The sequence below is a fragment of the Lipotes vexillifer genome, unplaced genomic scaffold (assembly GCF_000442215.2).
Source record: "Lipotes vexillifer unplaced genomic scaffold, Lipotes_vexillifer_v1.1 scaffold172, whole genome shotgun sequence".
NCBI lineage: Eukaryota > Metazoa > Chordata > Mammalia > Artiodactyla > Lipotidae > Lipotes > Lipotes vexillifer.
In genome coordinates this window covers 1000815-1014032 of record NW_006776799.1, presented here as the reverse complement: position 1 = coordinate 1014032, position 13218 = coordinate 1000815, and the positions used below count along the sequence as shown (strand labels likewise).

General features: G+C 44.9%; 1 protein-coding gene across 2 annotated transcripts; it reads right to left on the bottom strand.

Moving 5' to 3' along the window:
* Positions 1 to 346: 346 nt before the first annotated feature.
* Positions 347 to 13136, bottom strand: PEG10 (paternally expressed 10). 2 transcript variants are annotated; one of them, NM_001291378.1, is made up of 2 exons: positions 12915 to 13136; positions 347 to 6686 (listed from the first exon to the last, which is right to left on the bottom strand). In NM_001291378.1, exons 1-2 carry the CDS (start codon positions 12917 to 12919, stop codon positions 5483 to 5485), a joined length of 1209 nt encoding a protein of 402 aa, NP_001278307.1. In that variant the 5' UTR covers positions 12920 to 13136; the 3' UTR covers positions 347 to 5482.
* Between the last annotated feature and the right edge of the window lie 82 nt (positions 13137 to 13218).

Below are 13218 nucleotides of genomic sequence, written 5' to 3'. Positions count from 1 at the left end.
CAGGAATGATTTCGTTGATTTCCTGGAGTATTCTGGGTAAATAATGGATACTGGGTTGCTTGATTGATGTATTCATTATATTCCCCCCACCACTTCCCCCCCTCTTCCCACCCCCAACCCCATCCTCTAGACCCCCTACCCTCCTAACTCCTCCTTCTTCCTTCACCCTCCCTTGTCCTCTCTCCACCCCTCCTTCCTCCTTCCCCCTCTCCCCCTTCCTCACCCCTCCTTCCTTTCCTCTTTCCCCCTCTCCCCGCTTCTTCCCTCCTTCCCCCTCTCCCCCTTTCCTGTCCCCCCCAACCCTGTTCACTTTATGCCAGTGTATGCTGAAATGATCGAGACAGAGTTTGCACTTAACCACTAAATCTTTATTGAATTTTTACTCTAACATCAATACAATATTAGTAAATAGAAATACAGAGTAAAGAGAAAACAGCAATAAAATGGGGAAGGGCAGGGAGGTGGGGCAGGGATAGGTAGGAGGTGTAGAGTTAGGGAAAAGGGGCAGAGGTGAGGAGGAAGGCTACTGGCAGGGGCATAAGCAATGGTTCTTATTCATCACTTTCCTGTAACTTCCATGAATCTTTACTATCCATCATTATCAATTTCACTCCAGCAACAACTTCTCAAAGGGCATCTATCTATCCTAACTCTCTAAAGGCTTTGCTTACAGTCTCAATCCCTGGAGTGAATACGCAGGGCCGAGTGGCTCTATTAAATTATTTATCCAATCATCTTTGAACTTTCTCCCACTAGGTTTTTATCCATGTTCAATAGCCCTAAAAAGATTGATCTCCCTGCAGTTCCCTCTGAATTTATTTGAAATCTTTAGGGGTAGCAATCATAGGGTAAGGGATCATAAGTAAGTACACATGTCCACTTACAGAGATATCTAATACATTATATCATGCTTTTTAACTAATCCCACCCACTTAAGATTACTTAATAGTCCCTCCCACTCTAAAATACTTATGATTATATATATCCCCAATTACTTATACTGATTACACAAAGATATAAAAACAATGCAATTTTCCACAGACCAATTTGATAGCATTCTACAATCTGAAACAACAAAGAACTTTCAGTCCCAACCGATGTGCATTCTTTCTTTAAGATGAAAACACAGCATGGTTCCCATCAGGCTCTTCATCTCTGCAGGTGGTCCTTTATCTCTGCCCAGGTCTTTCTAGCAGTGTTCTCTGTTGCCAATCTTGGAATTCTATCTGATGTTAGACATCTGTGGTGGATGATGACTGGATCAATTCAGGAGTCCAAGAGGTACCTGCAAACTTAAACAGAAATCCAGACTGCACTACATAGATGTGCCCCTCTTATTTTGTGCACCTGCAAGTTCACTGTGCTAGCTCACATGATTTATTCCAACTAATTCTCCATTTTCCAGTATCTAATACAAATACCTCATTGCTCAAACTAAACTGACCCTTCAGAAATGTATGTAAACTTCCTCCGTTTCAACAACCTAACATGGTGACCTTAGCTAGTTCTCTCCACGTCCACCTAACAATGGGAGCTTATACCTTCTTCCTTGATTTTTTTAATTAACCCTGAAAATTTGGGCCAAAAGTCAATCAGTTTTGTCAATTTGTTTCAAAAGGTAGACTGTTGGCTTTGCTTAATAATTTTGATGTTTTAATTTATTTATCTCCTTTGTTTCTATTTTGCTCCCTTTCCACCTTCTTTAGAGATTTAATTCTTTGCTTTCCCCTTTCTGTTGAATAAGGCATTTTGTTGGGAAATGCCAAAAAATTGTATTCAGTTAAGATAGCTGATCAACAGCAATGAAATAAATCACATGAGCGAAAGGAAACTTAATTCTGATTCTACAGAATAAATTTGAGATTACTTATCCTTAACACCTACACTTCTAGATAGCATATATAGCTATAGAGCATAGTACACACTGCCAAACAGGTTTTCACAAGCTTTACGAAGCAGCCGGAAGCGTGTCAGGGACTCTTCATCCGCGAGTTGCTCACCCACACCACCACGCTCTCCCCTGACAGTTGTTGCCACATTTCCAGACTTCTGCTTGTAGGGATGGCAAATGTCCATGTGCACATGCCACGGCTGCAGACAACAGCCCATTTCTAGGCCCTCTGCAGCTTGAAGATCAAGTGACAACTGTAAATGTGACACAGAACAACTTAAATTCAAATGTATGGAGGATGGATTGGTATCTGAGGTAAACTGAGGTGACGCTTCAAGAAGTCCAGAAGCACAAATGCACCATTTCAAAAGTAATTACTCTAAAACACGAATGACTGACAAGCTTTCTGCTTCCATTGGGGGGGGAAAAAAAAAAAGGAAAAAGTTGTTTTGAATTAAATAGCCAATTAGGTATCTTCCTTGAAATTGTATATCATTTTGTGTGTTTTTAAAGGCCCAATAAAAAAAAATTGAAATTATGGATGATGTTAGAAGTTTAAAGATGAACAGGATGAACTATTATACAGGTACTCCAGTTCTGAGGAGCCTCTCATTCACAGTGTTGTAAGAGTTCACAGTAAAGAAATATTTTACACTACCTTACTTATCAATTTTAATTAATTTAACAATTAGACTTGGATAGTACTTTGTAATTCAATGGAAATAACTTTTGAAAGCAGAGTCACCACTTTAAAACACTGTTAAAAGGACACTATCAACCTACAGCTAAAACTTTTAAGTATTTAAACATGCAAGGATAAAGGGTGATAATGAATATGTGAAAGATGATGTTGATGAAAAGTGAAACTTCACCATTAGACTCCTCTTCATGACAGGCAATTTGAAATATACAGCATGTTGTTTTTCTACTCAAACTGTTGGAGACTGTGTGTTGAAACACATGCTCCGAGAAGCCTGCCTCTTTCTTCTCCATGCATGGCAGCAAAATAGAGTCTCAGCAGCCAGGCAGGAAGGATGACACAAATCCTGCAGCAGGGTTAGTGGCAGTAGTAAACAGAAAGAGAGAGGTTAGACAAACAGTTCAAGGTAGTAGCAAGGGACCAGGCTAAAGGAAGTCAGGCAGTGCCAGGTTAGCACAAAGCGTCCAGGAGACACCAGCTGATGTCACTGGATTGAAGACAACTCTTGTGTTGTCTGTTGCTTTGAGTTGCTTTCGGAGGTCTTTCATTCCTTGGCAGCTTATCGGCTCCATCCCCTAGAGGGTGCTAAAATCATTCCCCCTCCCTAAGCATCCTAGTGCTACAGTCTAGTGAGGGGACTGATGATGAAATGCCCAGATGCATATGGAGGCAGAGACATGGGAAGATGCTCCCAAGACTTCAGGTGATGCTCTTCCAGCCAATTAACAGCACTCTTGAAAATTCTTTCTCAAGTTCCAGGTCAAGCTGGTAACATTAACTCTGAGTCTCCCCTTTAAGATTTGGATACGGGGATTTAGGGGTCCTTTTGATTTGCTACTCGTTAGCCCTCATACATGACTGAGAGGTGATCACATTTCACAAACATCTAACACACCTGGAGCCACCAATAGTCTCTGGTTACCAGGTTTAAGGTTTTGTGGAAGCCATTGCTGGCATGGTGATGGTAAGGTGTTGTGACAAAGCCAGAGTTATTGGGTACATGTGATTTGCACCAGGATGTGAAGGCACACTCAAACATGCCAACGTCCATCTAAGCGTACTTCCTTCTGAGGCCTGAGGTGTTTCTGTTGCAGGGGTTTTGCCTGCTCCTGGGGGAACCAGTTGAGTTGCTGCTCCTTGCATCATGAAAGTGGAGTTTGAAGATGGTGAAGTTTCAAAGGGTGCAGCAAAAAGATCATGGAAGTCGTTTCACACTGCACCAATAATTGTGGCTTCCTTAATAAGGCCTCGGTCCTCCAAAGATGTAAAGAGAGTACCGAAACTTCAAGAAAAGTCATGTCCTCCTCCTCCTTGTCTCCCCCTCCATAAAGAAAACAGCATTTCCTGTGTTTGCATCAGCTTCTCAGTAACTATTAAATGAGGAACCTGGCAGCCAATAATTCATATGGTGACAGAGGTTTCAGCAGGTAAAACCCAGGCTACCAGGGTTTGCTGGGAAGTAAACTTATTACGAATTTTAATTAGATTGGCAGTTAAGGTGGAAAACAGAGATGATTTGTTGGTAAATATTTTGTCACTCCCACCAAACAGTGGAGGTCTGTTGGTGCTTTAGGATGTGCCCCAGTCCAGGGTGGCCCTGACCTCCTGTAGCCGTTTCAGAGAAAACCTGTGCCTCAGGCTGGTCTGAAGGTGCAATAGCCCAATTTAGCACGCAGTCACTGATTGAGAAGCTGAACAGGAGTTCATTTCGAGGGCAGAGATCCTGAAGGACATGATGCGTATTTACATGGTGCTGTAAGACGGCGGTGGTGGTGGGGGTGGGGGCGGCGGCGGCGGCTGCGGCGGTGGGTACTGGGGCATCGGTGGCTGGCGGTACCAGTGCGGATTCCAGGTGATCATCACGGGGACATAGAGCGATCGCCCCTGTCCATCTCGCCCCACGGGGTACCAGGCGAATCCTACCGGGTAGGTCGGGTACGTGGCATATGCAGAGTAGGTCGGATATCCTGGTATTTGAGGTACGCATTCAGTGTACGTCGCCAGGTGAGCTTGGTCTTCTAAATTTGGAATAGAGAGTCGAGGATACTGATTCTGGATGGTGAAATTGTTAGGAGCTCGGCAGTCGTAAGAAACTTGCAGTTTCCACCCCCTTTTTACTTGGAGAACTTGGGCTCCGTTGGGTGCGACGGTGGGAGTAATGAGCCCATCTTTCACGTTTCGGGCCACAAAATCTCGCAGAGCTGCCATTTCAGGTTCCGACAGTGAGTACACGTGTCCGCTGGGAATACTGTGTGCTCCAGGGATCATTTCTATGTTAGGGTCAACCAGACGGTGGTCTGGGTAGACGTTTTCATCTACTGGAGTGTACACATTCTGGACGTAGTAATACCTCACGGGTTGGTAAACTCTGTATCCTTCCACCGGGTAATAGAATGACGGTTGTGCTGGTGGTGGGAGCGTGGGTGGTATCGGAGAGTACATCCGGCAATGGTATCGGCAGTATTCAGAATCAAAGACGATCGATCGGGTGCTCCACGTGATGTTGGGATCGTGTGTGCTCAGCCAGCGCACTCCTAGGACGATGGGGAAGAACGGAGACTGAGTCACATCGAATGACAGCACCTCACGGTGATCTCCCAAGTCGACGATCAGGTCGTGTGTTTCATGGACAACTGGGCCCGATGCTATGGGACGTCCATCAATCGCTTCTACAAGTATTGGCCAGTCCTTGACTCTCAGAGGAATGCCATTCTGGGCAACGTATTCGTGATCAATGAAGTTGCCGGAAGCACCAGAATCGATCATGGCTCGGACAAACAGGGTGTGTCTGCCCGGAAGATGAATCTGGAGCATCACTTGCAAGTGTGGCGATGAAGCAGCATCATCTTGTGGGGACCTTATTAATTCCGGCCCGGTCGCTGAAGGTCCCTCTACAGCGGGGCCGGGGAGTTTCCCGCCGGTGAAGCCTTCGAGGCCTTGGCAGGACAGTTGTCGGCGTAGTGACCTCCATTCCCACAGTAGAGGCACAGGTTCAGCTTTCGGCGTCTTTCTTTTTCTTCCTGGGTCAGGCGCATGCGGGCACCTCCCACGGGCTCGGTCGGATCTACCTGGTGGTGGCTGTTGACGTGAGGCATCACCAGCGCACGTGGCGGGGAGCGCGGTTTGCGGGCGGCAGCTGCCCGGGCCAGCCTTCTCTCGATGTGGATGCACTGGCCGATCAGTGCGGACAGCGACTTGGCAACTTCGAGGCGCGACAGCTCCGCCTGAATGTGGTCGCTGAGGCCCTCATGGTACTGGTCAATCAAGGCAGGCTCGTTCCAATCCAGGTCCTGTGCAATCATCTGGAAAGTGTTGGAATAGTCGATGACTGACCCCATGCCTTGGCGCAGACGTCTGATCTTGCGTTTGGCAGCCTCGCGCCGCTGAGGGTCTTCAAACACATGCTTCATTTCGGTCATGAAGGCTGGGTAGTTGTGCATCAGGTAGTGGGATCGCTCTAGCTTGGCGGAGGCCCAGCGGGCAGCACGGCCGGTCATCATGCTTGTCACGAAGCAGACGCGCACGCGATCAACGGAGAAATCTCTGGTGCTCTTTTCCATGAAGAGCTGGCACTGGGCCATGAAAGGCACCAGCATGTCTGGGTTGCCGTCAAACTTCTCAGGAAGGTCTTCTGGGCTCTCTTCCTCGATCGGAGTGGCTGGGGCAGCAGCGGCTGCAGCTCCGCAGAGCTCAATGTCATCTTCCTCCTCCTCAGGGGCGGGCTCCACCTGCTCGCGGAGGGAGGTGTTCTCCTCTGTGAGTTTCTGTACCTGGTCCTGCAGGTTGTTGTTCTCCTCGGACTGCTTCATGACCTTCTCTCTGAGGTTGTTGATCTCTTCAGAGAGATCCTCCCGCCTTCGTTCGGCCAGGTTGGGATTGTACTGGCCCCTTCGGCCGCTGCAGGGGGAGCTGGAGGGGGAGGCAGGATGGTTGGGGGGAGGTGGAGGAGGAGGAGGTGGGCAGTCGGGCCCCAGGGTGAGAGGTGGGGTGGGAGGAGACCTCCCAGGTACAGCTTCACTCTGGTGGGGAGGGAGGCCTGGATCCTGGCCTCCTCTTCCACTCTTTCGCCTTTTGGTTTTCAGAAGCTTTTTGTTTCTGTAAGAGAAGATAAAAGCAAACATTCAACATATGCATTTAAAGCACCACAATACAAATAAGATTTTATCATTTAAAGTATCTACTAAAGTACTCTAAACACATGAGTATTTAAAGCATCTCTTTGTTCTGCTTGCTCACATCAATAGTTCATAGACAGACAAAAGCCCTGCAAAAAAGATATTAATCAGTAGGACAGTAGATAATGAAAAGCATCCTACTTTTTGATGTCCAAATGACTTTTTCCTCCTCAAAAATCACCTGTTCATCATGATTCAACAATACACAACTGTATCAACAGCACTATGACCTTTACTGACTAATAAAGAATGAGGAGACACTCCAAACAAGAAGTTTTATAAGGAGAGAGCAGAGCAAGAAACTTTCAAGCAAAGACTGATAGTGGAAAAGTTACACAAAATAAAGTCAAAATTATAACTTTATTATTAGAGAAGTTACCTGAAAAGTTGCTACTATTCCAGCCAATAGAAAACCAAGAAAAAGAAGGGGGAGGGGTGAGTTAAAAATCACAATGCCTGTATTTATCAACCTGGGGGGAGAGGGGCACTCTGGCTCACTGTCGCGACCCTGATCCACCTCTACAGAGAAGGCAACTAGTCATCAAAACAAACAACAACTGCCACCAAACCAGTTCGGATTGTCTAAATTACTTTTCGGACCATAATTTGATTTCCCAAAGAGAATTCCCTTTGGGACAGAAATGGCAATGAGTAGCAACCTGTGTATATCAGTTTCCCTCCTTATTATGCAGTCAATCAACAAATATTAATTGACGTCTCCTAGGAGTAGCTGGGCTATAAAATGGGACATTCAAAGAAGCCCAATAATAGTATACCTCAAACTTATAATAAGGATTTAATTAAATAATGCAGGTAAAGCACATAGTATTCAACAACTGTTAGCTGATATTAATGAAGTTATTAATAAAGAACAGAAACTTTAAATTTCTGTGTAATGAGGCTGCGGTTAAAACAGGGAGGGGCTGCAACTATGGCAACCTGGGTATGCACATCCCACTAAAGATAACTAATTTTTTTTTTTTTTTTTTTTTTTTTTTTTTTTTTTTTTTTTTAATACTGTGTTGCTCAGACAAATCCAGGGCCTCATTAGACTTGCAGGTCACCAGTGTGCAATCCCAGGTTTTTAAACAAGGTTTGTCAATACAACCCCACCCAAAAGTTTGTAACTGAGAGTGGGATGGGTCACTCCTAGCGGGGTGAGTGACTGTGTGTGTGTGAAGTGGAGGGGACGGGGGGTTAAATGTCCTAATTATGGGTAGGGTGACAATAAATCACACATATAATAAATCAGCACACAGGGCCTGTGTACTTCCTGGAAATAGGGTTAAATTCATTTCGAGTAATTATTTTAACACTTTGATGATCTTTTTAAACAGGCATCAAATTCTCATATTTGGAAAACTCTAGGAAAGTGCTCAAAAGTTTAAAAATATAATATGTAAAGGAGGCAGACTGCCTATTCACTACATTTTAACTTGGCAGTCCTGGTCACCTGTTCCTCTCTGACCCATCAAGGTAAAAAATGGACACCAAATTAATTACGTAAAATAAAGCCACAAAGATAAATGTGTTATTCAGAGAAGTTAGGTGAAAAATAGCTAATATTTCAACCAATAGTGTACAAGGGGAAAAAAAAAAGTTGATGGTAATCAAACATGATGCCTGGCTGTAGAGAAATACCCCTTCCTCCTTCCTTCCTAAGACCCCTCCTCATTCTTTAGGCCCCTCCCCTGCCCCAGCCCTGCCATCCACAGCCATTTTCCCTTATGCCCTGGACTGTGGGTATGGCCTCTTCAAGGAGTGGCTATACAGCAAGTAGAGTCCTTAAGGGACAGAATTACTGTGCCATTTTAATAGTTTTAAATGCTACTTAATTACTTTAGTAGCTTAGGCTATGGAAACAGCTAATAGTTGACATGCAAGACAAAATCTTCAAGTTTAGAAAAAAAATCAGAAGATGTAATTAACACATCATAGCCGGTGACACTTTCATTTCCAGCTGCTTAAAGACAATTATATTGTTGACAGAATGAGGTCACAAAATAATGCAATTTTTATTAATTAAACTTAAGAGTTTTAATGTCCCATTAAAAAGCAACTAATAAGCGCAGGTCAGGTGACTCAGGTGTCACTTCTGTCATCAAGATACTAATACTTAAAAACTTAGAGACAAGACTTCTGAAAAGGCATTCACAGCATGGCCTGGAGCATCGCGACCCAGGTCAGGAAGGTTAACAACCTATATGTCAATCACAGTCACTGGGGTGGGCTTTAATGAGGCCCAGGTCTGATGGTTTTCACATCTGCAAAACACGATAGGAGAGAAATAACAACACATTAGGAAATCAGCAAACAATCACTGTATTGTTTTTGGAAACAGAAGATCAATAAGAGTTTAAAATTCAAATGCTTTTGGTGACAGGAAGGTAATATAAAGGTGAGAAGAGACTGGAGATAGGAAAACAGGAAGGGGCTGCAACTATTTAACTTGGGGATGCATAACCCCCAATCTTTTAATTCTTGTAAAATTTTTAAATACACTGCTGGTCAAACAAATTCAGGGCCTTTTTTTACCTTGGAGATCACCAGTTTGAGGCCCTTAACTTTTACCAATATCAGGCCTAAGGCCTACACCCCTGGGGTTTGTAATTTTGGGGTGGGACTCTAAGTCCTAAAAGAGTTAACTGCCCAGAACAGAGCCGTTTAACCATTAAAAGTGATAGGGCAGTGGGCAGGCAAGTCAACAGTGTAAGTAAAGTTTACAAATGTTTAAACAGCAATTGGAGCACCAGTTAACATGGGAACAGGAGAACGGTAACTTGACTTGAATATAGGACTATGCCTCCTTAAACACCCCCTTAGTAGGGACTGGACTGGGGAGGTGGGTCAAGGGGCCCCGTGCCTAAAACCTGGAAGGACACACAGCATAAAGCTAAGCTCCCTGGGACAGGTGCCACCTTTACACGTGAAAAAGAGTTCAGTATTACTTTACTTTACTTTACTTTATTTAAGAAGTAAAGACATTTACTTCATCTTTGACTCTTCACAATGACTTTTGAAACTTTCTATCCCCCGCACCCCCCCTACAAACACACCAAGGTGCAAAAGTAGCCAAAACCCGCCATACATTAAACATCGCACTAGTAAATGACACTTCATTAAACAGTGCTTAATTGTTTTACATTTGCAAACGTCCACATTTCTTTTTGAGAGCTATGAGTACTATTTGCAAAATGCAAATTCTAATAATATGCACATTTTTCAAACCATTGTTTTGAACCTCTTTAAAATGCAGATACAAATTCTGAAAAGAGGGGTCGGGGTGGCAAGGTGGGTAAAAGGGGCCTGGGGACTTACTAAAAGGTGTAATTATGATTAGCACACGTTATCCATAGATTGTATACTTGTTGGGGGCTGGGGGGAGGGGTGATTGGTGGGGTGTGACAGGTTTTTGGGAGCCAGTGCCTCTAAATGCCCCTGTAACAGTCCTGGCTCATGGTTTCTAATATATGGAACCAGGTTTTAAAATTTCTTCATTTAGTTAGAAACATAAATAGTGGATTGGCAGTTAGCTATAAATTTGTTTTATATAGATATTTTTAAATGCCAGCTAAAACCTTCAATCTATATTTTCTCATGTAACCACTTTGTTACGTTACACAAATTTTAAATGACAATTATGTACCATTAAATAATCCGCTTGCCCCAAATTTAAATAATTAGCTTTTGCTTTTTAGTTTATAAAAAAGCTAATTATTTTGAGTGTTTTGAATTAATTTAGCTGCTTTGAATTATAATTACTGCTTACATTATTGGAGCTTAAAAATTCTTTTTTTTTTTTTTTTTTTCTTTTAAAGATCCTGTTGAATGAGAGAGAGAGAAGGCAAGCAATGTCTTGGACAACCCAGGACAGCAAAACACCATAGGAAATAGCCAGGAGCAAAAAACCAGAACACAACTGCAGACACCAAGGAAGGCACTGAATAAACCAGTTTACTCTGGTCATTTAACACTTATTTGTGCCTACAATGTTTCAGGCACAATTATGTAGGCAAGTTAGCCAGGGCTAATCCCCTAAAATTCCAAGAAAAAAATCCAGATAAACACCTCATCCTTGCTCAGAGGCCAAGCCAGTAGCACCAACAAAGTCACTTAAAACTCCTGTGAAACAAAGTTCAAGTTGTTCTTTATTTTGTAGCCACCAAAGCATCTGATTCCAGTAGGTCCCACCACAAAGGTCCACTAGTGTGTCAAAAAGAACTTGAGTTTTTTAGTTTTAAAAAATTAAATTTTTAATTTTAATTTTTTTAAGATTTAAAAATTCTTAAAATTTAATGATGTTAAAAGCATTTAAAATATTTTATTTTTCATTTGCAGTAAAAACGTTTAGCTAGATTGCCTTTAGAGGCGCCAGCCACGTCAGCTTGGAAGCACCCTTCATAAGCCACTATCAGGAGTTTAAATTGTGGGATTATGTTGTTTAACATATGCAAAGTGATTATTAATGCCATGTATAATTACTATTGTTGTTAATTGTTCTTATTTATTTTTCTTATATTTATAGACACTGGTGGATAAAAAGCAAAACCGGCGCAGAAGAGAAACCGCAGCAGCGAAACCGCAGGAGAGCTGGGCTGTGCAACCAGGCGCAGGCCACGAAGACGCAGGCGCAAAGGAGGGGTACCTGATGGGAGGGGTGGGGGCTCACATTGCGCAGGCGCAGGTGAGCCCTGGGGAGGTGGGGCCATAGGCCAGCCCAGAAGAGGCTGGTTCAGGGCGGGGCCAAGTTTTGAGAGGTGCGGTTCGGAGGAGCCACTCCAGAGAAGGGGGGCTCAGAGGGAGGAGGGGTCTAGAGGAACCGCCTCAGAGGAGGCGGGCTCGGGGAGACGCGGGGTCTGGGGAGGCAGGGTCTAGAAGGCGCGCTCTGGGAAGGCGCGCCGCAGAGGAGGCGCGCTCTGAGTAGGTGCTGGGAGGTGCTAAGCCTGTTCCTAGGAGATACTGCAGAGAAGGCGCGCTAGGATGGGCGGGGCAGGTCTGAGACTGGCTACATGCCTCTCCCAGGATTCCCCCCTCCCCAAGTCCCTCCCACCAGCCTCCAACAGGCAGATTCATTTCATGCAACAAGAGCAATCACCCCCAGATCCAATCCCCCCACCACCACCCCGCGCCTTCCAAGACTAAGCAAACCAGTTTCCACAAACTGTTGCTGGACGCCAATTCGCGCCACCACTACAACTATACCGCCACTTCAATCAAGCGCAACTAGGCAAGGCAGCCCGCTCTGTCACCACCAAAAGATTTTTTACGCTCAAGTCAGCGCCCTTCCACTCCAGCAGGAATGGTGTGGGCAGAATGTTAAACACTAATTTTTGCCCAGGGCTCCATTTTGTCTAACAGCACCATCATGCAGAGAACCGTCCTGTAGAAAAACATAGTGGGAGCCATTCCAAAAGGTGTGTAAGAGACAAAGGGTGGGGTTCCTCCAAGAAGACAGAGTAATCTTATTCTTCAGTTCATGTGCGCTTCAGCTGGTTTCTTTGTAGCGCAAAACAGTGCAGCTTGTGTACCTCTGCAGCTGTTATTACTTTGTAGCGCATTTTAGGTGTAAATTGTTCCGCAGCTCATGTACCTCTGCGGTTCCTGTGTCTTGTAGCGCAATGAGTGCTGTCGTCGTGCTAATCGTTATCATTTTTGTAGCGCTGATCTTCTACAGCTCAGATTTTGTAGCGCATTTAGAGCGCAAATCAGTCATCAGTCTGCGGCTCACATATCGTTGCAGTTCATACTGGTTTTAGCGCAAAGAAGCATCCATCAGTCTGTAGCGCATTGAAGCGCCCATCCGTCCGTAGCGCATCTGAAGCGCTCATCAGTTTGTAGCGCATTTGAAGCGCCAATTAGTTTGTAGTGCATATCACTTTGCAGCGCATTTGCAAATTGGTCTGTAGCTCATGTCCGTCTACAGCTCATGTTTGTTCGCAGCTCATATGTGTCTACAGTCCGTATCTGGACTTAGGTTCTGGAAGTCAAAGCCCTGAAGGCTAGGTTTCTCCATGCAGTTTTGGGGCACAGCCAGTGAAGGCGTGACAAGGTGTGCGTGGAGACATTCCAGGCGCTACTCCATCTCCCGCAGCTTCCGATAAGAAGGGGGAATGAATGTGATCTTAAAAAAAAAAAGAAACATCCTCACCGCATACTCACCACGCGAGGACTCCTCTGCGAAGACACTAAGGACGGGGTCCCACACCTGTGCCAGGCGTGGGCTCCGCTGGGTGCTCTGCAGCCCGGAGTGGCTCCGGACGCGAGCCCGCTCAGCGGACCTTTCGCGAGGCTCGGTGGTCCCTCTTCGCTGGTCTCCTCAGGTCGTAGTCAGGTTTCTTCGACACACACCAACCGAAGTTGAAGCGCGTGTACCGAGAGCGCCGACTGGGAGCCTTATATAGGCTGAACCGAGGAGGGGGGCGCCAAATCCCAGCGTGCTCCGCGGGTTAGGG